Source organism: Sesamum indicum, linkage group LG10 (genome assembly GCF_026168435.1).
Source record: "Sesamum indicum cultivar Baizhima isolate 11 linkage group LG10, ASM2616843v1, whole genome shotgun sequence".
In the NCBI taxonomy this organism is placed as follows: Eukaryota; Viridiplantae; Streptophyta; class Magnoliopsida; order Lamiales; family Pedaliaceae; genus Sesamum; species Sesamum indicum.
This window is the reverse complement of record NC_142666.1, coordinates 20,964,362-20,988,602: the sequence shown is the minus strand read 5'-3', so window position 1 is coordinate 20,988,602 and position 24,241 is coordinate 20,964,362. Positions and strand designations below refer to the sequence as shown.

At 37.1% G+C, this 24,241-nt stretch overlaps 6 protein-coding genes across 6 annotated transcripts; 4 read left to right on the top strand and 2 right to left on the bottom strand.

Annotated features, from left to right (window-relative positions):
• Positions 1 to 238: 238 nt before the first annotated feature.
• On the bottom strand, positions 239 to 6,337 carry PRMT4B (protein arginine methyltransferase 4B). Its single transcript, XM_011092663.3, has 15 exons — positions 5,869 to 6,337; positions 5,056 to 5,118; positions 4,624 to 4,726; positions 4,324 to 4,467; positions 4,005 to 4,108; positions 3,812 to 3,910; positions 3,641 to 3,710; positions 3,353 to 3,449; positions 2,713 to 2,767; positions 2,407 to 2,490; positions 2,012 to 2,089; positions 1,186 to 1,289; positions 917 to 1,089; positions 664 to 815; positions 239 to 529 (listed from the first exon to the last, which is right to left on the bottom strand). Exons 1-15 carry the CDS (start codon positions 6,040 to 6,042, stop codon positions 470 to 472), a joined length of 1,560 nt encoding a protein of 519 aa, XP_011090965.1. The 5' UTR covers positions 6,043 to 6,337; the 3' UTR covers positions 239 to 469.
• A 1,334-nt stretch (positions 6,338 to 7,671) lies between these two features.
• Positions 7,672 to 9,638, bottom strand: LOC105171516 (xyloglucan 6-xylosyltransferase 2). The gene has a single exon (XM_011092661.3). It carries the CDS (start codon positions 9,249 to 9,251, stop codon positions 7,872 to 7,874), a length of 1,380 nt encoding a protein of 459 aa, XP_011090963.1. The 5' UTR covers positions 9,252 to 9,638; the 3' UTR covers positions 7,672 to 7,871.
• Positions 9,639 to 10,420: 782 nt separating this feature from the next.
• Positions 10,421 to 12,434, top strand: HSBP (heat shock factor binding protein). Its single transcript, XM_011092660.3, has 5 exons — positions 10,421 to 10,576; positions 11,268 to 11,321; positions 11,576 to 11,599; positions 11,681 to 11,723; positions 11,990 to 12,434. Exons 1-5 carry the CDS (start codon positions 10,574 to 10,576, stop codon positions 12,127 to 12,129), a joined length of 264 nt encoding a protein of 87 aa, XP_011090962.1. The 5' UTR covers positions 10,421 to 10,573; the 3' UTR covers positions 12,130 to 12,434.
• Positions 12,435 to 13,427: 993 nt separating this feature from the next.
• LOC105171513 (small ribosomal subunit protein eS21) lies at positions 13,428 to 15,392 on the top strand. The gene is made up of 4 exons (XM_011092657.3): positions 13,428 to 13,528; positions 13,951 to 14,042; positions 14,301 to 14,433; positions 15,148 to 15,392. The coding sequence occupies exons 2-4, from the start codon at positions 13,993 to 13,995 to the stop codon at positions 15,211 to 15,213; spliced, it is 249 nt and encodes an 82-aa protein (XP_011090959.1). The 5' UTR covers positions 13,428 to 13,528; positions 13,951 to 13,992; the 3' UTR covers positions 15,214 to 15,392.
• Positions 15,393 to 16,078: 686 nt separating this feature from the next.
• On the top strand, positions 16,079 to 17,974 carry LOC105171514 (small ribosomal subunit protein eS21). The gene is made up of 4 exons (XM_011092659.3): positions 16,079 to 16,221; positions 16,639 to 16,730; positions 16,981 to 17,113; positions 17,747 to 17,974. Exons 2-4 carry the CDS (start codon positions 16,681 to 16,683, stop codon positions 17,810 to 17,812), a joined length of 249 nt encoding a protein of 82 aa, XP_011090961.1. The 5' UTR covers positions 16,079 to 16,221; positions 16,639 to 16,680; the 3' UTR covers positions 17,813 to 17,974.
• Positions 17,975 to 19,209: 1,235 nt separating this feature from the next.
• Positions 19,210 to 23,474, top strand: LOC105171512 (putative protein phosphatase 2C 40). Its single transcript, XM_011092656.3, has 4 exons — positions 19,210 to 19,790; positions 20,947 to 22,034; positions 22,211 to 22,475; positions 23,103 to 23,474. The coding sequence occupies exons 2-4, from the start codon at positions 20,952 to 20,954 to the stop codon at positions 23,228 to 23,230; spliced, it is 1,476 nt and encodes a 491-aa protein (XP_011090958.1). The 5' UTR covers positions 19,210 to 19,790; positions 20,947 to 20,951; the 3' UTR covers positions 23,231 to 23,474.
• The last annotated feature ends 767 nt before the right edge of the window (positions 23,475 to 24,241 follow it).

Here is a 24,241-nt window from a genome sequence, read left to right as displayed (position 1 = left end):
ACACTTTAAAGTGAAACAAGCGACATTAAGTTGCAATACATTGTGCTTAAGAAAATACCAACCATTCAGAGGGATAAATTGAGTCACTAGGAGTGGATAAGCGTACAAAATTGTGTAAACTCGCCTCTAAAGGTTGTTTGAACCACGGTGGCAAACATACCAATTCAATCCCACAACCACAAGGCTGTACCTCGGCATATAATTTTCAACTTAGCATGCCTAAGTTGCAAATTGTGCATACTCAAAATTTCAATTTGATGAGACTATTATTCGTCAGCTTGGATGAGGACATAAAGGTAAGTAAAGCCATGTAAGACAATAAAATTCTGCAGCAAGCTGACATAATTACAACAGGTAAGTCAGGATTTTGGTATTGCTAGAAATGACCCAGGCATTACAATGGTACAAATATGGCAGGATTCCAGCAGCATAATAATTTCTTTCATCATGTTGTAAGTTGGGCCTAGGATCACACCGCTTGTTGCAATAAATCTGAACCCTCTTCATCCTGGGATTGAATTTGTAAATCCTGTAATCTCATACAAATCTTCAGGATGTTCAAACTAACTCCAAATAAGAAATACAAGATACTGTTGAATCTAGCATTACTGTATTCTTTTCAAAGGTAAAGAGCATAATCAAACATCGCCACATCATTGTTACCTGTGTCTGCAGTAGTTGCTGTGATGGTTGCTCTTGGGACATTGGATATGCTTGAGGTTGAGACATCCGATAATAAGGCTCCTTTAGATCGAGTTTCCCGGATGATGACTGGAGTATTCCTCCTTGTTCAGCACCAGGACCCCACATTTTAGCTAGTCAAATAAATGACTGGTCAGATAATAAAGGAAGGAAACCAAACAAGTACAAGAAAAAGAGTGTGGCACTAACTTGAAAAGAAACATGAAAAACCAACCTGACAGTGTTAGGTAAAGGGTATAACTCTGAGCTTTATGGGCCACCATATGAAGTCGACCAGTTATCTCTTGGCCAGGCATAACATATATAGGTTGGGACAGGACACAGCGTAACTGGTACCAGTGTGTTGTAGGCGCACCTGGTGCAGTAGTAAGCCACCTTTGTACAGTGCTATCAATGATATAATTTTACTCATAGTTAGCCGCACATGGAGATAAAAGCTTGCAGAACAGTGAACATTTGAGTAAGCAAGCGTCAAACTATTACCTCCCATTGAATAGTACATCAAACCAACAGGCCAATCCATGTATTCTGGTGCCAACAGAAGATATAAATCTTAATGGGATGTCAATTTCATACAATTCTTCCTCCTGACAAATGATGTTGTGAAAATTATATTAAATTTATGTGTCTTCAAGTAATTCCAAGCTATATGTCAGACCTCTAACAGTCTTTGTTATCCAATCTCTAGAAAATAACATAATACCAAAATTCACATGCAAATTGGAAAATTCAAGAGCAGTCAAAGAATAATTCTTTCATTATCTTTTCACATAGGAACAAAGACCATTAAAAACTCAACTTCCTGACATAACACTATGAATTTTCCAGTTAAGCAGCAGACATCAGATGGCAACACATGGGCCACCATGCTCAATTGCTTAATTCACATCCAACCCATGCTATGTTGAACGAAGGTTTGGGAGGATAGGCTAGAGTGCGGGCAATTATCACATGAACAACAAATACTGATGATAGTCTTGAATGAAAATTCTGTGGTATTCCTGCAACTTTCTGGTACATTATTCATGGAAATGGCTATTCAGGAATTCAAAATTCTTCCTAAGTAGGCAAATAATCTTCTAGTTAAATTATAGCACTTCATACAAAATTTAGTATGACAATTTTTTTTCTTTTTATTTTATCAAGCTATAAGTAAGAAAAAGATGAGAGAAAATCACAAGCCAGAGAGACTTCCCCATTCCCAATTTTCATCAAGAGTGTCTATACTATCATATATCTGAAGATAAAATGCAGAACATGAACTTTAAAGCTGCAAGTATGCAAAACTTTTAGTAAAGCTAATACTTACCTTAGCGGAAGTGAAGTCTATAACATGAGAGATTGCAGGCGCCACCAATAACCTAGGATCAAAAGCATCCACAACTGGCTGCAATATCCAGAGGAGGCAAAACAGAGTATGAGTCTCACTAAATGGCTGCAGATTACCAACTATCGTATATTGTAATAGGTGAAAGAAAGTTTGATCTTTTATGAGGGTAGGAGAGAAGAGAGTGAAGGAACAGTTCATGCTAAGAAACAAAAAATGCAGAGCAAATTTTATATGATTCTATCCTGTGAAGTAATAGCTTGCTTGTGCATCATCTAGAAATGATACAAAAGACACATGGAAGTATGTAAGAGCCTTGTAACATAGATATAAGTAGATACATAGGGAGGAGCATAAAGAGGTTATTAGAATTCAACCTGTGAAAAGTATCCTTGAAAGGCAGTACCATGTAAAGGTGTCAAGTTAACACCATAATAATTTTGTTGCTGCCAAAACAAAGCCTGGATAGGAAGCAAAAAAATAATTTCAATCCCTAACTAATAGCTAAAATTATAGAAAGGCGGATCTATAGCAGAAATTGGGGGGGGGGAAATTAAGCTTTTGTGATAAAGTCAAACTTCTGTCTATAATTAGAACTCTTCTAGTTATACTCTCTGAACAATCCTTTCCTAGTATCCCTAAGGAGAACATTAGAGACAACAGTGGTGCAAGTAGTTGCTTACCTTATTCGCAATTTCAATATATAAATATTCATCGCTGAATGGCGCCATATGTATTCTACAAGAACAAACAATTATAAGTATCAACCACATGAAACTGCTAGGTACAAATGAAGTAAAGTTTGTGGGAAATAAACCCTGCACCAACCAGGAAGGTACCTCGGAAATTAAACTGACCATTAATCAATAACCAAGCGACATAGAATCAAGTTAACTAGAAGTTGCAGAAGCAAGTGTTTGCTATAGTTAGATGGGTAATCATTCAAAAAGAAGTTAACAGAATGCATTATCAAGGATTGCCAAGATAACCAGTTGCACCACGATGAAGAATAAATAGTCAGACGCATTTCATTTTAATGCTTATTGGAAATTCCAGATGGATAAATAGACGGTAGCAGACATGTGAAGGTGATGCAACACATTCCTAATTCTCAACAAAATGAAATAACACTGTATATGAGAGAAAGAAACACAAGTGGCAAGCAGTATACAGTCTCCAGATAATTATATGATGCTACGGTAAACATGAGGAATCTGCATCCAACTCTCAATCCTTTGCATAACTTAAAAGGACAGAACCATTTGTTTCTTCTTAAGAAACAAAGCCTTGTGAAGAAAGAGAATGATCTTAGGTAACATTTACCTTCCTACAGTTGGAAACATCTTTCCATTTGGAATAAGGAATCTATCTCTTGCAATTATGTATGACTCTAACATCCTCTCATTGACTAGCAAAGTGCCTGCAAGACAAATATGAGAACCAGTAGATACCTTCAGATCTTATTCAGACTACACACTGTCATGAAGAGTGTTTGCTGAACCTTAAAAAGATCATTGCCAATGTGTTTCTTTTTTAAACATTAGCTAACTACATTTCCAATCATCCGAGTATAATCATCACAAGATGACAAAAGAAAGAGAATCAAGTTACCCATTGGTTCAGAGATCAAAATATCTGCTTTCTCAGGTAATTCAATATCTTCAACTTTACCCTTGATTACCTACACAACAAACAGTAAGACACAAAACTTATTAAGAAAAGTGTAAAATAATTAATCTCAGAGAGATATAAACTAATAAAGCTTGCCAAAATGAAACCCACTGTTATTCTTTCGCTTAGTAAAGGATTCCCAGCTATAAGTTTACGAGCATAATCTGCCATTTCTGATGCTTCCACAGCATACACATGTTTTGCACCAGCCTGGAATAAAGCATATCTAAATCAGCAAGTTTTGATCAATGGTGCTAAACTAATCAGTTTGGAGGTGCTTAAACAATCATGTATCCTTCAGAACCTGAGCAGCAAATAATGACAAGATGCCGCTACCAGCACCAACATCAACTACTACACGATCAATAAAATCAACACGGTTCTCAAGGACTGCAGCATAATAAGTTCCTGGAAACAAAATTTAACCATGTCATTGATCCATAAAAAGACTTACAATTCACTACAACTATAAGAATACATGATAAGCTCTTGAATACAATATTTTCGGGACAGACAACCACTAGCAACAAGCTTTCAAAATTTTGGGATGTAATATCAGGAGGAAAAAAAAAAGCACAGAACAGACTGGGAGAGAGTATCAATTTTTAGCCCAGAGATGTAACCTGTCCTCACATAGTCCTGCAACATGTTTTGCTGGTGTAGAAGCTGTCCATAGTAATGGAAGTACATTTTGGCTGAAGATGCCTCTATTTTGTCATCAAACTTGCTTCTAGACGATGATAAAATTCCATTTGGCAAAGATGATCCTGGAGAAAAGAAAAACACACGAGCCTACTTTATCTAATGGTCTCAATAAAACCCATAGGCAACAATATCATGACAGGGGAAGTAGCAGGAATCTTAATTAAGAAATAATGAGGATGCTTCAACTTCTGCCATGATACACCAACAGAATGACCAACCTTGAACAACCACTTCTTTCTTCCATTGCTCAAATGCACAATGGAAGGCCCTACTTTCCTCTTCATTCCTAAACTGTATGGTGATTCCCCTGGAATAGCTTTTCTGATTCACAGGACAAGGTTAAGCTTGTTATTCAATAATAAAAGCCTTACTATATAACAAGAGTAAGAAATGAAAGTCTTCTCCTTGTTCCGAGTACCACTTGATCTTTAATTCCCGTCTAGATAGAAACATTATAGCAAACTCCATAAGCACAACAATATCCTGGTCTGCTGATGCTTCACATAACATAAGTTGGAAGAAAACATGCTCCAGAGGTGGCAGTTGTACTGATCCTCAAAAGTGATGAAATCTAGTGGTGCCTCCTCCATTCATATAGAAATTACAACATAGGAACTTTAGCACGAGTAGGCAATGAATTAATCCCATACCTCTTTATTTATTTCAGAAGCTTCCGATATACATAGTGATTGAAATGGTCCTAGCTTGAAAAGCTGGAAAAAAGACCAGATAAAAATAAAATGGACCATCATGATGTAGGGGGAAAAAGGGAAGAGGGAGCAAGATGAGAACATAAAAAACTGAACTACTTGTAAATTCAATGGGTATAACTGCACCATATTTATTGTGCAATTTTAATATGAAAGGTACCCAATTTTCAAGCAAAATATTATCATTTCCCAATAGAAAACTAAAAAGTTTCTACAGTAAAGTCCACCAACCATTTTATATTAGAACTGCAATATTTTCAAGAACCATGCAAATATTTCCAACTGTACTGTCAACAAAAGATGACTTCCAGTTTTTTTACTACTAATAGGTTTAGATTCTCATTGCTTAGGCCTTTGGATAAAGTCCAGTTTTCCTTTTATTTCCTTTATCTCTCACAGCATTTATTAAGAAGTTACACTTACAACAACAGAAATAAGGAAAAAAGTTTTATCTTTCCAGTTTTCTCTATGCTCTGAAATCTATTAAAATTCGAGTTTTGACTGAGAACCAGTCCCTGTCCAGATAAAACAGAAGAAAAAATTCATCAATAGACTCAATGCTATTCAAATAACAAAGAGAAAACACCGAAAAAATCCTATCGACAAAAAGAAAAATGAAAAGGAACAAACTGACACTCTTCATTTCATTAAGTTTTGTGTATACCAACTCAAAAATCAGTCCAACAAGAAAAGAAAATCTCCGAATACAAAATACATGCTCTAAATTCAAAAAAAGAACAAATGTTTCTGAACCTCGCAGTTGCTGAGATCGAACTGAACCGAATCACTCGAATCGGATTCCGGGCCAAATAATAGCGAGTCGGAGCGAAACCTCGCCACCACCGGCGGCGAAGAACTGCCCGAAATCGACAGCTGCGAAATTGACGCCACCAAAAAATCCTGCTCCCTCAGCTTATTATCCTCCATTAGGCAAGAATAATTTTACACTAGCACTACCAAAAAAAAAAAAAAACAAAGGAAAAAACGATAAATGCAGCGGTATGTAGAAGAAGAGTTAGGGTTTTTAGTGGAGAGCGGGAGAGAGGTTTTAGTGCATATAAATGCTTTTTCGCTGCAATGGTTTTTGTTTGGAGGCGTTGATGGATGATGGGAGTTGGATAGTTTGGTGCTGCTAGTGAGGTAATACGCTGATGCAACTGGTGACGTGTCTTCTTTCCATTGGACATAGGGTTTGGATTCTACAGCCCAGCGAGGGCATAACAGTAGAAACCATGAATGGATGCTCATTTTGCCCACTCGTCAATCTTAAGATTGTCGAAATAACGAGTTTTCATTATAAATGGAATTTATTAATAAAAATTTTAGTTTTTAAATTAAGATATCATTTGACATTGGTTTTATGACCATTATTCCAAATATTAATAAATAATTATTTAATGATTCAGTGGAATCGAGCTTAAGTTGGATAATTTTTCGTTATTATTTATCATTTATATTATTCAAAATTGAAAAATGAAGAATAAAGTAAGTGGTGTCAAAAGTAGAAAATCTGAGGGGGAATTGTCAATTATACCCATGGAAAGAATAAATCTTGGATAGACCATGTTTGGAGCAAAGATAAAGCAAGGGCATGTGCTTCCAGCTTTTGCTTTTTTTTTTTTTTTCATATAAAGTGCCAAAAATGAGATGCTTCATTCAACTTTCTCCTCAGTGGCCAACCCGACCCACTGCTATTAATAATCAACTCCAAAATAGTTATGATGTTTTTGTGGAAAAACTGGGAAATGGAAAAGTGCATGAAGCTGCATTGTGACTTGTTTGGAAGATGAACAGTTTGGTAAGAACAGTAATGGCAACTAAAACAGCTGGAATAGGGATTTTTATTTGAAGGGAAGAGATCATGTGAGAATCCCAGTGAACAGATAACCTTAAACTATGTTGTGGGTTAAGAAAATCTGTCCTTCCAGTTGAGGAATGGGAGACATTCGGCTGTTTGAACAATTACAGAATTGTAATTGTGTTGAGAGACTGCCAAATTCAAGGCAACAGGTGATGCGGCCTCCCATGTCTACTTCACTTGGGCCTTATTTTAGCAAAACACACCACTCTCAAAGGTTTCTGTCTCCAAGAGGTGCTGTTTTTCTCATCAGTTGTCAGTGAACGAACTTGTCCTGATGCAAACAATCAGGTTGCTCCAAATGCAGCATGCACAATATGTAACATGGACTAAAATGTTGAGTAGATTGAAATGTCTAAGACATGATCATGGGATGTCTTTTGGTTTAAAAGCTATTTGTCTCTCCCATAGAAACCTCTGCAGCTTCAATGGTTGTCGGTTTCCAGACGTCATCATGTATAATAACAACTAGACATTGATGCAAGCATGTACTATGTAAAAGATATAGTTCGACGGCTGCCTTTGGTAATTCTTGTGCAATCATCTCAAGACCGGCATCAATGACGACACATATTGAGATTCAAGCAAGCTAATGATGGAGACTAAACAAAACCAATCGAAGCCAACAGATAAAAGAGGGGGTAGTTGTCTCGTTCCATTGCAGCTAAGATGCATTGACGAGTGATGTGAATGAGAAATTATGGTAACTAGCTCAAGCGAGATGCTATAATTGCCAAAACCGACGGAATACAGCAAAAAGAATTCTAAGACCATGTAATAAACAACAAAGGGATACAAAGAGAGAAGTATTACAACTAAAAGTCAAAAAAAACAAAAGAATTGGAATCTGAAAGAGGCTTCCCACCTTTGAATCCAATCCATCCCTTTTATGTGCAATCTAAGGAGATGACACCTTCACAGCTTTAAATGCAGGGTGAAGCAAGCCAAGCTCATCTCTCACTTCAAGAGGATTGCTCGTCTCGTTCCTAGTTCTCCTCACTCTCCTACTCGCTAGGGACTTATGAGTGAAACCGTACATCTGCAGAATCTGATTATCCCCAAAGTTGAATGCACGATCCATCTGCTTCAAGCACCTCTCAACGGGGTAATCCCCAAACTTGCCACAAGGCTTGCAACCCACAAAGTGAGTGACAAGCGGCCACCGATGATCACCAAGACCTGGATGATAGTTCTCGATCATTTCCTCATATCTATCAACTAAAATACCCCAATAGCCATGCAAATAATATGCATTCTCAAGATAAACCTTGTCGCCCCACTTCTCCCTCTGCGTCGCTAGTATATACACCATAGCAGACTGATCATCGGCTTCAAAAACCGGCCTACCCTTGAGCTCCCTCGTCAGAAGCTTTCCTGCCTCGTCCCTGACTTTTCCCTTGGGCCCCATTGGTGCCCACGTATCAAGAATATCCAAAGACCATTGACAATTCCTCAACAAGAAACTCCCAGTGTTCAAACCAATCCAATTCTTCTGATCATACACCATCTCGTTCCATCCGTGCATCACGAAATTATGATCCTTATACCTCTCCCATGGCACCTCAAATGCCATATCCGTGAACATCGCATCACTATCCATCCACCACAAGAACTCCACCTCTGGATGAGAAAGCAAAAGCTTCCGAATCAGCGGCAGCTTCGCCCAAAACCCGGCCATTTCAGCATCAAGTAAAGCCATGTTATAGAAAATCTCAATCCCATGAACCCTGCAATAGTCAATCTTGTTCTTTATCGATTTCAACAAGTAATGATCCCCCACCGGATTCTCACACGGTTTCGGGGAAGACCCGGTGACCAACAAAACCCGAGGCTTGTTCTCAGCAATAAAATTCGGAAAACGCGGATTCCTTTGAAGCCATTCAGCTCTCTGCTGATCCCAATCCGATATCTTCGGGCCGAGGCTATATGGCTGAGATGGATCCCGCTTGAACTCCTCAACTCCATCATCCTCGTCCTTCAAAATCTTAGTTATATCAAATTCAGCATAACTATTACTCCCGCTCTCCGTACTACTACCCGATTTTTGCTCCGTCTTAGCCTCCTCCAAAACGCGGCGGGGCTCGGCCCGCCTGCGGATGTAAGAAAATGTTTCCCGGATCTCATCCAGGTCTTTTTCCGGAGTCCCAAATTTTCCTGCTCCCAGATTTGCACGCAAAACGATTACTGTAAGAACAAGGCATAGGAGAGTAAGCTTACCGTTGCGGAGGAGGCGCTGGAACCGGCGCGCCCGGCGGGGGCTGAAGACCCGATCCAGCATGGCGATTCGAAGTCCGTCGAACTAGAACTAAAACCTTAACTTTGATAGCAACAATACGAAACGGGCAAAACCCAAATCCCCAATTGAGGGTTCTTGATTAACAGAGGTGGGGAGTACGGGTCTGAGATTTTTCAGTCAACTACGGCGTGATATAGGAGGAAAACGGGATCTGGGCGGTGGGAGATGGAGGGCAATTACCGAAAATGGGGATGGATTATTGTGTCGGTGGAGAGTGCGAAGGTAATTAGAAGTGGAAGAAAATGAAGAAGGAGACGAGAAGGCGCCGACGAGGTGAAAAAACTGGTGGATTTCAGTTTCAGTTTCAGACAAGAATTTCTTGGCTTATTCACGTAGTAATGTAATGTTAATGTAATTTCAGCTGGTTTTATTATTACTACGTGTAGTTAGTTATGACGTAACGACGCGTATCAATGCTTGATGATTGTCTGAAGGTGGACCCGACCCGGTTTTGGGGCTGTTGGGTTCTGACGACTTCTATATATATATATATATATATTCCAGACAAAACTTTAAAACGATTTTAAGGTTTTGGGTTTTCACATCAATATTCCAATTTTTTATAAATCTTTATATGCAGGAACCCCTTTATTTATTTATTTTTGAGAAAGTAAAAAATAAAAGTTTTATTTAGTATTTGTTTAATATATCTGATTATATTTTTAACTGTCCAAATAATTATATTGGAAAACAATCTTTTAATATAATTTTTCTCGAATTTTGCAAGTAACTCTAGACTTTTATGGATATTTGATTTGCGAATAATATTGTTCTGTAATTATTCATGGTTGTAAAATATTTTAAATATTATATAAAGAAGTTGTTTGTATTTGTAAATAAAATTAAACTTATTTATATTTATATTAATTAATATTTAATACGGTGTTATGAACTTATTTTGAAAATATGATTGATAGTAAACACCCAACATTTTAGGGGTTTAATTCCATCATTGTTTAATTCCATTAATAGCTATCACTTTATTTAATTAATTATATCAATAAACTTTTAATTCATTGTATGTTCAAAATTTGATAAGATGTTTGTTTTATTTTCCCTATATTTTATTTAATTATATCCATTAATAGCCAAAATATAAAACGCGATAAATTGGATTTGACATATCCAACTCGATTCAGATACGAGGCCCATAATTTAATAACGGGCGCCCGGACCCGGACCAATTTAACATTAGCTACCTCATATTTCAAAATTTCAGCTCACAACTTTCCAAATTCTCACAACATTTTTCTTTCCGAATTCTCTCTCCGGGCCATTTCCAGCACAGATTTCACTTCGAAAGAATGGTAAATTAGTCTTCCTTCATTAAACATTCAGTTATGCGTTTGAATTTTCTGTTTATTTTTGTTTTCCCCGCACGTCGCAGCTTGTGCAATTCCGATTCCTATGGTTATTTTGGATGCGATTATTCGGTACTGTGGATTCATGAATATGTACAAGTGGCCTATTCGTTTGGTTTTTGCTTGTTTTCATATGTGTATGTTATTTGGATTTTTGTTTTGTTTTGTTTTATTTGTTAATCAGAGATTTGGAAATGTGAAATTGGGACTGTATAAAATCCCAATAATTTTATGTACACGGGAGGTTGTAGACAATGCCCAACGTCGTATTTCTGTAGATCTGTTTGTGCTGTAGTTGATGCAGTAATGCAAAATGGTATTCATGTTGTGGAGGAGCTGAGTGCTATGCCCTTTATGAAATGTTGCTAATCTTGCCTTTTGCTACCAATGGGCTGGGTAATGGCTCGAATCTATTGATATCATGTTGTCTGACTATGTAAAACAGTTAAATGTTAGTTGGCTCACCTTTCTCTCCTTTCCTTGGTTAGGAATTCGTGTGAGTAATGGCTAATTATCAAGCAGTGAAACTCTTGGAGTGAGCTTATATGATAACTTGGTTTCTGGTGTATCCACAATATGAAGATGGCTATACTGCTATACCTCCAGGTGTTGATATATATTTTTACTTTGCTTTTAGGATGGGCATGATGCAGAGAACACTAAACAAAGTACTGCTGACATGACTGCATTTGTAAGTTCTAGTCTACGAACCCTTTTATATCATTTGATTAGTTTCTATTTCCTGGAATTGTTAAGTTGTATGGTTTATATTTGCTATTAATGGTTTCTGGTCTGCTTTGTTATGAGTTCGAATCTGTTTCTAGCACCTCTTTTTCAAGTTTATTTTTTCTTGTGCTGGGAAAGGATGGGGGTTCAGTGACATCCATTCTCATGAAGTATTCGTAGCCTGATACTTGTGCTAACATGTGTTGTTTAACTTTTTAGGTGCAAAACCTTCTTCAGCAAATGGTGAGTAATTAATATTATGCTTGGCCTTGATTCATTATATTTGGCTCTTAGCATTCTCACTAAAGTTTTTCCTCTATCCAGCAAAGTAGGTTTCAGACAATGTCGGAATCCATCATTTCAAAAAATATCCTTTTAGTAGTATAAGTACACTTTGTTCTAAGGACATGATGCTATTTTTGCACTAATAAACAATGGATATGCAATGCTGAACAAACACACAACGCCTACATAAGTTAGACATGGCATTCACACAAACACATCATGATGCAATGCTTTCAAAAGCAGACTTGGACAAAGCCCTCAAATTGATGATTCAATGTGCAAATATCTGATTTGTCATTCTCATCTAATCAATGTGTATAAAGCTTGAATTCCTTAATTACATTATACTTGATGAGATGGGGAACCGAATTGACGAGTTGGAGCAGAGCATCAATGATCTTAGAGCTGAGATGGGTCAAGAAGGTTCTGCATCTCCTTCAGCTCCACTGAAGACTAGAGAAGAACCCAAGTCGGCTGAAGATAGTTAATGAAATGAGCATATATATTTTCTCCGTTTGGTGGATGTTCCTTTTGCTTGTTTATGATATTCAGGGTTAGACCTCTCTTTTTTATTCTCTCGACCACGATCCAAATCTTATAGATATATAACCTAGAGGCCACTATATGAACTGCGATTTGTGGTGGATATTCAACCGTCGTCTAATCTGCGATTGGTTTATAGTTACACAGATTTGGTGTGTTTTTTTATGTATTATTGACTTGTCACTCTATGCGCTGGACATGAAAGATTCCAACTTCTGTCGTTTTGATGTATAATTGGCTTGTTGCTCTATTCGCCGGACATGAAAGAATTCAAATTTCTACTGCGCTATTAATTGTAATTTATTCTTAGGTTCTTGTGATCTTCCTAGCAATACAATCAGCTCTGAGGATGGATATTCATCAGATAGTTCTCAGTACATGACCAACTCCGGTACCACTTATCTAGTGCTGGGTCTGATTTTTTTAAGGCGCTGGCTTCGTTTCAATGAATGTCTGTCTGTGTGCCGTGTTTAAGGATCAGGTGTCACTATGCAGAAGTGGTTATACATATACATAACTTGTGAACCTTGGAAAATCTGACGACATATGCAGCGTTTGAATATCAGCAGCCTAGCTCCAAAGAGTTGTATTGATTGTGGTGACTGTGAAGTATCGCGGACATGATGGTAACTTAGGTTGTCTTATGTTTGGGTTGTGATAGTTACGTGTCTGGTTACACATTGATGAAGATATGGTTTGTTGTTATGTTACAAACATTAGGACCCTCCAATGTGTTGGAAGTACTCCTATGGCTAAAACCCTTGCAAGTTTTAGGCTTAAAGCATATCTTTCTGGGACAAGATTATTGGGTATATCTGTATTTTTCATGTATATCAAGTTTGACCAATTAAATTAATCAATAAAAAGTCTAATACACTTACATGCAATTGGTTGTCTTTTTTAAGCATATGATAAGTATATTATACTCGTTATATAATTAATTCATATTTCAAAATTGCAAGTTCAAAATCTCAAGCGGAAACTAGGGCACAATCTACTCCAGTCATTTTAGTAACGGTATTAGGGCACAATCTACTCCAGTCTTAATCACATAATTGAGCTTTTCTTAGTTCCCAGATTAGAACTTTAAGAAGGTCAAAATTTTCGTCCTTTTTCGATGAATTTGAGACTCTGGGCTTACTCAAGATGGATGGACTTAAAATATTAAGGCCTAATCATTGTTAACGTACTTTGGGCTGATTAGGGCCCAATTCACAATTTGGCCCATTCCGCGGGCTTTACATTCATATAAATTGCAGGATCCCCTATTTAGGGTTTTACACGTCTGTCTGCTGTCTGCTTACTGCTCACTGCTCATCTTTCACCCGCTGAAATTGTAATCAGGTAATTGAGTTCTCTATCAATATTATCGAGTGGAGAGATTCTGGTTTGTTGATAGTTCCATACTTTCTTGTTTCTTCATCGGTGATTTAAATGCTTCAGTGAACATGCAACTGGAATACGTTTTATTTTCCAAATTGTATCCTGCGTTAGTTCGCGTTACTGTTTTGGATACTTTTTTATTTTGTTTGGCGCAATGGTTTTCAAGAAGGTGAAAATCTGGAAAGGAATGGAATAATCCATCTGTAGTTTGGGTTGAGTTCAGGTCATTGATTGCAATTTTAGGACTCTGGGCCTTGAATATGTGTTTCCGCTATCTTAGCTGTGTAATTAATGCGCTGATTGGAAGAATTTGTTTCGTTAAATGCTCTCTCTCTTTCTCGTTTGTTTTTCTTACATGGGGCATTTTTTTGCTGCAATTTTAGGTGGTTGTATTGTTCATTCAGTGGTTGAAGACACCTGCCAAGATGCAGAACGAAGAAGGACAAAACATGGATCTCTACATTCCCCGAAAATGGTATACACACACTTGTCCTTATTTTCAAGTAGTATATGTTTTAAGAATCTAGTTGTGGCAATTATGGATGTTTTTACTCTGGATGACGATTGTGTTAAATTGCAAATAGGGGTGATGTATTGGGACTTGAACACTCTAATCTATGACTTTCTGAATCTATTTGCTGGATGCCTCTTACTTTTGTGCTGATGCAATTTTTGAGTTTCAATAGCAGCAATTGTTCTGATATTTGACTAATATTTGGAATTGTAATTGTAGCTCGGCTACAAATAGGTTGATTACTTCCAAGGACCATGCGTCAGTACAGATTAACATTGGCCATGTGGATGAGAGAGGCATTTATACTGGTGCATTCTCTACTTTTGCTCTTTGTGGCTTCATTCGTGCTCAGGTATTTTATTTATTATTGGCAGTTCAGTGTCATGTTGTTCTTTTTTTTAATTTGCATTTGCCAGTTGTTCAATTTTGATCAATGGCACTTTCATTGGTTTACATAAAGTATTAAGCTATCTTAAGTTGTTTTCTGTTATTGGTTTTGTTGATGCTGTTTGGTCTGCTTGTTTATTTTGTGATGGAGAATTGTGTTGATATTGCAAACTGCATTTGAACTTTTTCCTTTTCCCATTAGCTTGGCAGGATGGAAAAATTACTGTATTCAATAAAGGAGGGCCTTAGGAGGTTATATAGAGATGACTAGTTTAAGCAAATCACAAGAGGTGGAATAGTTTACCCTCACTTAAATCTCAGTAGAGCTCCTTAGTATCTGTTTGCGGCTGATAAGACGGTCTGGCCAAGGCCTCTTAGGATTCCATGTCAAAGCCTTTGTGTTTGATTTGGGGCTAACCTTCTTTTTCCCCAAGGGCTTCCGATTACTTACGGAAATTAGCTTTGAGGTATTATGAGATTACAACAACCTGCGCCTGCTCTTAAATTTTCCTTTTTCAGAAATTGTTGGTGATGAACCTGGTGATAAGTCCAGTCTCCAGTTGTATTATCTTTATATGCAAAACTATATCTGAAATTCTGTTTCTGTCATTAATCATCTCTGCCATTCCCTCTGCATTTGCCGCATTCGTGAACTGAATAATCCTTTCTATCTATGCAGGGTGATGCTGACAGTGCCTTGGATCGCCTCTGGCAGAAGAAGAAAGTTGAAGTCCGGCAACAGTAGAATGCTTTTTATCTTGCTTGGGGACGATGATTTGTCCCAAATTCAGAAAAGCTAATTTGTGGATTAGCACATTTGAGATTTTGCTTATCAATTGCATCAATGTAGAGACGACCTTCCATCAATTGTAGACACTTTGGAGTTTTCCGAAATTCATCCTCCCATCATTTCCGGGTTTTTCATATGGTTGCATTAGGTATTCTGCATTTTACAATAAGGACGTGCTGCAAACACTAACATTGGAGAAAACCTTTCTTAATTCATGCATTCCCTGAAATGACTCTATCAATGCATGCATGCTTTATTTACTATTGACTCTGTACCCGGTACGAAACACTCAATCTATTTTTATCTGTCCTCCTAACTCCTTTTTAATAAGGGAATATAATTTTCTTTTTTTTAATTTTGATCTTGCAAAGCAGCCTGTTAAAATCAAAAGGGTGAACTCTTTTTATTGAAACAATAATTAAAGTGAAAATATATTTATTTATATGCATTTTTGTTGAAAATATATTAATTAGATATCACAGTTCAATATAAATATAATTTTATTAATTAATTAGAATATATTCTTATCCCATAATTTATGTAAAATTGAAAAAATATATTTTTGGGTGAAAATACAAACATAAATATTTCTTACATTGTCTTAGCCAATGTAAGAAATATTTTTCAAACAGCAAACCCCGATCTCACTATCTAAATATAAATAATGTCAATAAACAATGTGGTACTAAGTACCTAGTTTCATGGTGGAATAAAGATTTCAACTGTAGCTCCAAAATAACCGATACATAAATACCCAAAAAGAAAAAAAAAATAAAATTTGAGTGTGGGCTTATAGCAAGGTGGCTGGAATTAAAAATATTCAGGCCCAATTAGTGCTAACTCTCTTTGGGTTGATACGCACCCAATTCAGATATGGGCCCAAATTACGCTCATATAAATTGCACGACTCGGGATTAGGGTTTTAGTCTGCTCGTCTTCACCCTGAAACTGTAATACCCATAAGTGAGTTCTCTCTGAATGTTATTTGATGGAGATTTATTCATTTGGTTGTAGTTTCTTACTATCCTGTTTTTTTGTTTTTTGTATTTTAGAGGACTATCCTGTTTGTTCATCTAGTTCCGGGATTGGTCCTGTTTATGTTTCAAAATTGTATCTTGCGTTAGATGGTAGTTTAGTTTTGGATATTTTGTTTTGTTTGTGGCATTAGTTTTCAAAATGGTGAAAATCTGGGTACAAAATGGATAATCCATCTGTACTTTAGGTTTAATTCAGGTAACAGTGAGAAGAAAGAAATTTGAAAAATTTTGGACTCTGGGCCTTGACTATCTTAGCTGTGTTATTGGAAGAATTTGTTCATGTCAAAAGCTCTCTCCTTTTCATTTGCCTTTCTATAAATTAGTTCCCTTTGCTGCAATTTAGGTGGTTGTATTATTCACTCAGTGGTTGAAGAAACCTGTCAAGATGCAGAACGAAGAGGGACAAAACATGGATCTCTACATTCCCCGAAAATGGTATATATACACACCTTATTTTCAAGTAGTATATGTTTTAAGGATTTAATTGTGGCAATTATGGATGCTTTTACGCTGATGTTAAATTGCAAATTGGCGTGGTGTATTGGGACTTGAAACACCTAAATCCATGACATTCTGAATCTATTTGCCGGATGCCTCTTTCTTTGGTGCTCCTGATGCGATTTTTGAATTTCAGTATAAGCAATTATTCTGATATTTGACTAATATTTGGAAACTGTAATTGTAGTTCGGCTACAAATAGGTTGATTACTTCCAAGGACCATGCATCAGTACAAATCAACATAGGACATTTGGATGAGAGGGGCATTTACACTGGTGCATCCTCTACTTTTGCTCTTTGTGGCTTCATTCGTGCTCAGGTACTTATTTTACTTATAGGCTGATGAGGGTTATTTATATTTTATGTGAATGCTTTATTTATAGACTTATTCTGACAGAATGGGACTTTCATTGGTTTATGTAAACTGTAAAACTATCTGTAGACGTTTTCGTTTTATTGGATCCTGTTCAGTCTGTTAATTTTATCTTGTGGAGAACTGTTGCATTGCAAATTACATTTGTTTTTTCTCCTTATTGTTAACTTGGCGGGTGAGATTACTGGAGTCTTCAATGAACAAGAGTTTTAGGAGGTTTATATGGAGATGTGATTAATTTACACAGTTTAGTAAGTTTCCGTAGAATTGCTTAACATCTGTTTGCCGATAAAACTGGCTGCTGAAGGTCCCAGAGGTTACCATGTCAAAACAGAGTCTGTTCTCGTTGATCTGGGGCCGATCTACCTTCTCCAAAATGCTCCCATTTGCGTATGCAGTGAACTCTTGAATGTGATGAGATTTCAGTTATTTCTGACTTGCTACTTCTATATTCTCCTTTCTCTACAGTTGTCAGTGATGAATCTGGGTCCTATGTAGCTATTTGTCCTTCTTCCATCAGCACTGGAATGGGAAATACCAAGTACTTTCCTGAACTGATGTTTGTTTCTGTCTGTCCAGGGTGATGCTGACAGTGCCTTGGATCGCCTTTGGCAGAAGAAGAAAGTGGAAATCAAGCAACAGTAGAATGTTTTTTTATTTTGTTTGAAGCTTTGATTTGTCTCGATTTGAAGAATGCCAAATCATGGATTATTCAGATTTCTTATTAGCAGCATCAATGTGGACACAATCTACCATCATTATATACTCTTTGAAGTTTGCTGAATCCATGCAATTATATTCAGCTGAGTGATTTTGTGGTTGCACTAGTGTCCTTAATTGTAGATGCCAAATGATTACTGGCCTTGAAGTATTTTTGTTTCATCTCATCTTCCTTATCAGAATCACACAGAGACACGTCATATTATATGTGTATGTATAGTGCTGGATTATCCACAATATTGCGAGTACCTATGGTTATGTATAGAGCTGGATGATCCACAATATTGCGAATACCTATGGTTATGGCATTAGCATTATGCACTGGTAAAAGTTTCTATTTCTCTTTTGACTGAAGCGAATGAGAGGAGCTGTTTTTTTTTCACATGTGTGCAATTCATTTTCCTTGTGAGTGATAGGAAAATACTTGGAGCGTGCGGGGTTGCCTTGGCATTTTGAGGTTGATGTACATCTCATCTGAATCAAAGCAAGAACATGTCTTATGCTAGGACCACATGAATGGATATGGATATTTTCACAGATCGCAAAATCAAATTACCCACAAGAAGTCTTATTCACTGGTGCAGTTATGACCCACCTTGACTGAAAATGAATGGTCATTAAGGGACATCAACTTCCTTCGGGCTTAAATTTTCTTATCTTACAAGTGCAATCCCCCTATTCTGGTCCAGTTCAAGATTTGCTAGAACATGGTCCACATGATAATAGCATCAATATATATGCCTGGTAGAAATCAAATTCGGGGCTTCAGTTTCTTGAATGTCCTAATCTTTGGTCCCTACTGTTTCTAGTATTTTTCAGTACTTCAAAAGATGGGTTGAGGATAAAAGCAGTCACTGGGGAAAGAGACCCTTGAAGCAAGTTGACCCAATTGATGGTAGAAATCAACATTACCTATTCTTGAAATGCATACAAGAATTTGAAAAATCATCACACCCCATTTGCCGTTTGGAGAAACAAAAGTGATTCTTTTTACACACCCAGATGTTTATACACAGACAAACCAAAGAAAGTATGAACTATGATTTTAGCCGTTAATGTAGTGAAGCGAGAAAGATTTGTCGCCTTGTTATATAGGTGCAAAATACAAGATAATATTATAATGCATCCAGCTGTGCCTAAGTCACAGTATATGCTAATGATTGTTTGGCTGTTAGTCCTTACGTAGAGCCAAATAAGAAATGAAAGCCCACTTACAAAACTGTGGCTTGTGAACTTTAAATTATATGTTTATCAATGTTTTGTTGAACATAATACGAAAAAGACAAGAATTCTATGAAGAAGAGTACCTCAAGAAACAAATTTGATGACGAGAAAAGAATTGAAAGGCAAGTGAAAAGAAGAAAATTGGGAGACAACTTTGGAGAGAAAAAAGAGTGGAGAATGTTTCGCATCTGGGAAAGGGAAGAAAGTTTTTAATTCAGTCCAGAGAAGAAATAGAAGAAGAAAGAAAAGATCTTTGTAAAGAAAAAGGGGAAAAGGGCAGTCAGCACTTTTCCTTGTGCCCATAAAACTTTTAACCAATTCTTAACAAAGTTACCGGTATTGGTGAATCTCACGACATTTTGACCCCCCTTCAGCCAGAAACGTCACCCATCAAATTCCTCTATATTTAGCAAACTCCCTCCTCACCATCCACCTCTCTCTCCCTCTCTCTGTCTCTCTCTCCTCTCTTCTTGTTTATTATAACATAGGAATAGGATTTACCTTTGTTCTTTTATGGCACTTTTACCTCAGTGCGTGTGGTGCTACTCGGAGTTTGCATACACTTGTTCTATAACTGCTTCCCTTTCCATTTTCAAGGTCTTGTGTTAGCCGCAAGTGTGGATTTGTGCTTGAGGTTGCATTTGGAAAGTTGAAGTAGTTCTTGGTTAAAATCAAGAAGGTTAGTCGGGTTCTCGTTGAATTTTGATTTCTTGTCATGTTTGTATTCTTTTTTTTTTTTTTTTTTCTTGTGGAGGAGATGGGCTTGTGTAATCGTTTATGTTGTTTTTTTCTTTGCCCTGTTCTTGTAGCCTTTTTTGACCTTTCCCTTTACAGTCTTTGGGATTGTCTAAATCTGCATTTAATTGGTTCTTCGAGTTTGGTAGAGATATTACATGGTCTGGGAGAGAAGAATATAAGAGATCTCACTCACTATTTGAGGATCATTTCGTTTTTCTGTTGGATTGTGTTACGTAATGTCATTATCTACTGATAACGTAGAACACCTAAACTGTGAACCTTAAATATTGCTCCTTTAATATGTTCCAATATATTGTTATCACTGACCATTTCAATTTGGTACTTCTAGAAAAAGTCATATATGTTTCATCTGAGGAAGTTCTTATTAACGCTGAGAAAATGGTATGATCTGGTCCATCCTCTGAATTAGTAGTAAATACATGAAAATATGCATCTCTATTTTGAGAATAAATTCAAGTATACTGCAAGAAACATGTAGTACGAACAGAGGAACATGGGGAAGAAAGAAGAGAGAGAAAGAGATGGAGCATGATAAGAAGTGCCTAGAATGATTTTGGTGAAGGTAGTGTTTACAACTGATGGGATAATACACATGATCTTGGTTTTGCAATTTCAAAAGGTAACGATTAGTTGTGAGGCAATTGAGTTTTATCTGTTATGGCCACAAAAATAATTGATCTTCTTATTAGGATAGACAATATAGATAAGTAAAGGGATCTGAAGCCTCTACGGATGTGAAAGTGTTCTCATGATTCTTTCTATTTTATGTGAAGTGTTAACACAATGGATATCAACCAGCAACCATCTCATCGGGAAATTAGAAATTCAGCATTATTTTAAGTTTTTCAGGGATTATTTGCCATATTATTTTCTTAAGGGGCCAATTTGAATTGCAAGTGACATTTTTTTAGTTAAGCAACACAGCACTACTGGGTGGATATTACATTTATATCGGTTACTCTTCAGCATAGTGCACGAATATTGTCTTTTTTGTTTCGCCACTGCCATTTAGATGTTGCTGTTTCAGTGTACTGGATAATTATTGATTGAGCTCTTTTGCATTTTGCTTTATTCAGCTGTGATGATGCATGGGGAAACCTTAAATGATTCTGAAGGAGAAATCAAAGTTAGTTTTGGTTATCATTGCAACTGCAAGACAAATTATATTGATATCCCGTCTTCAGGTATACTTCAAAGGGGCAACAGCTCCTTCTCTTGCCTCTCCGGTGCTGCATTGAGTGCCAATGCAACATTAGCTAATACGAATATTTGCAATGGGTTGTTTGGGTCTGAAATACTCCCAACTTTGGACTCTCCTACTTCATTCCGTAGGATTCCATCTTCACCAAAGTTGGACTTTTTATCATCTTCTCTCCAAAGTAGCATGTCAAATTTGAGTTTTAGTCCATCCTCGGCAAGTGAGGGTCTTGATTATGATTCCTTTTCACTCAAGTCTATGAGTGCTCCTTCAAGAAGCGAAAGCTTTCTCAACGCAATGGAAGTACAAATTGCTGGAGGCGCTGCTGGTGAAGATAGAGTTCAAGCTGTTTGTTCCGAAGAAAATGGCTGGGTTTTCTGTGCCATCTATGATGGTTTCAATGGAAGGGATGCGGCTGATTTTCTGGCTGGAACATTGTATGAAACAATCACGTTTCACCTTAACCTTCTAGACTGGGACCTTGAGCAGGAGTCAGCTAAAGCTTCTGACTGTGTGGCGTCAGAAAATGTTAGAAATAATGTTAGTCTTAGTTGCTTCGACGACACACTTAATAATGGAAATGGAGACAGATGTTTTAAGCAGAGGGTGCTCAACAGCCTTCAGCACTCTCTCAGTCTAGCAGAGACTGAATTTCTTCACATGGTTGAACAAGAAATGGATGACCGTCCTGATTTAGTATCTATAGGATCTTGTGTCTTACTTGTTCTACTCCACGGGAAAAATTTGTACTTGCTCAACGTTGGTGATAGTCGAGCTGTATTGGCTACATATGAAAGCGAAGGTCTGCGAGCAGTGCAGCTCACTGATTGTCATACTGTTGACAATGAAGTTGAGAGAATCCAACTTCTGAACGATCATCCTGATGACCCTTCAACAATTGTGGCAGGAAAAGTCAAAGGGAAGTTAAAGGTTACAAGGGCTTTTGGAGTTGGTTACTTGAAAAAGGTAAAACAACTCTACAAGGTGTTTCTATAATTCTAGTCATATTGGATTACTGTTCATATGTCATTAGTAACAGCTGATCTTGACTTGACAAAAGCTGATGAGTTGCTTCCATGGATTGTGTTTAGAATCAGTTTAGTTTCTCCATTCTGTCTGATCATTCTACATTTGTCCTGCAGAAATCCATGAATGATGCTTTGATGGGTATTCTTCGAGTCCGTAATCTCATAAGCCCTCCGTATGTATCATTGCAACCATCAGCAAGTGTACACGAGATTTCAAACTCTGATCACTTTGTCGTACTGGGGAGCGATGGCTTGTTTGACTTCTTTAGCAATGACGAAGTTGTAAAGCTTGTACATTCATACATATCAAGAAACCCTTTTGGTGATCCGGCTAAATTTCTGGTAGAGCAGCTTGCGGCAAGAGCAGCAGAGTCGGCAGGTATTAACTTCTGTTATTTGGCCGAATCTAAATAGATTTCACTTTTTGCCCCATTCTGCAACTATGAAGAACCATTTGCTAATGTTCTATTTGCTATGATTGAGGTCAATGACGTCTGTGAAGATAATTACTTATCTATGAGTGCATTATTGTGAAATACTCATATAGATTATAAAACATGCACGTCCGTCTAGCAAAGTATGCATTATGTGTTTTCAAATAATAAAAATGTTTCTTATTCTATGCGATGACTTGATATTTGCATATGTCATTGAAGCTATTCAGTACGGATTTTCTGTTTTACAACTTGTGGCTCTTGCATTGTCGAGTATTGACTTCCGACGTATAAAATTTAGGGCTCTGTGCCGGCAGTGCTTGTAGGGGAGGCAACATTAAATAAATCATCTGGAGGAAATATCTATCTTAATGTCTCATTCAACCTGCCACTTGCATAATTTCTTAGTCATGATCTTTTGCCTAGTGAAAGAATAAAAAATAATACTATACATCAGGCATTGGGAGGTCATCTACATATAATAGACTTGCAAAATTTTGAGTAAGTCACTATAAAACACGTCTTTGTTTAAAAAATCTTCTTATATATTTATTATCATGTGATATTTCCAGGTTTTAGCATGGAGGAGCTGATGAGTATCCCTGCTGGCAGAAGACGAAAATATCACGACGATGTGACAGTCATAGTAATCGTCCTGGGCACGAACAAACGCGCCTCAAAGGCATCGACGTGTCTATGAACTGCCAATTCAAATTCGACCCAGAAATTGTCTACGCCAGGCATCTTTTTTGCAGTCTGTTAGCTTTAAGTTCCACTATAACATAAACTCTGCAGCTATTTCCTTGGACCATACATATGTTACATTGTCTTATCTTTACCAAAACATGTTATGGAATCAATATTTGTTTGCATATTACAATTTTTTGTGGAACAAGTAACTCTCGCGTGCAAGGTAATGATAGAAAGCGCCTTTCTTGCCTCCATTTTTCGTTCTCCTGCTGTTCTACGGTGAGATATGACACAAAGTCAAGAGTCTTGACTGTGAAGTTATTTTGAATTGCTAGATTCCTGCCATAGATAAACAAGGCATTGCTAAAAGGTGGTTCTATGTTCCCCCATCAAGTAATCACTTTTTAGCTAAGACTAACTGTGCTACACGAACATTTGATTCGGTAGTAATGTCAGGAATCTCTCTTGAGTTAAAAACAAATGGTTTAGCATATCTCATCATATATGCCTTCCATTTGGTGCTTGATTCCCTCCCTGGATGCTCTTCTTTACATCTTCTTGACCTTTCAAGATTTGGGAGAGTAAAAGAGAAATCGAACCTTTAAGCTTATGCTTTCCGTATTCTGGTTGTTCGTTTAAGCTTTCTTGCTGATGCCCCATTACGCCGTACGGTGAATGCTTAATTATCTGATACTTGGAACTTTGATCCTGCCCAAGAACTTTTTGAGGCTAATAGTAATTGTCGTTTGTTGATATTCATCCTTATTCCTCCTACTGCATATGATGAGAAACTCCGATGAACACAAGAATGGGGTTGTCTGATAACTGAATTACATTCTTTCTTGAAATCAGATGAACTCCTATAAGTCATTTTCAGACACAAACTGACACATATGTTGTGAGATTCTTGTTTCAACTTCAGCTTTAGAATGTCAAATGGGTTAGGAGAATAAAACCCATATTTTTAAAGGCTTTCGAGTCAACTCTAGATATCAGCAGAGATGAACGATAAACTACAATA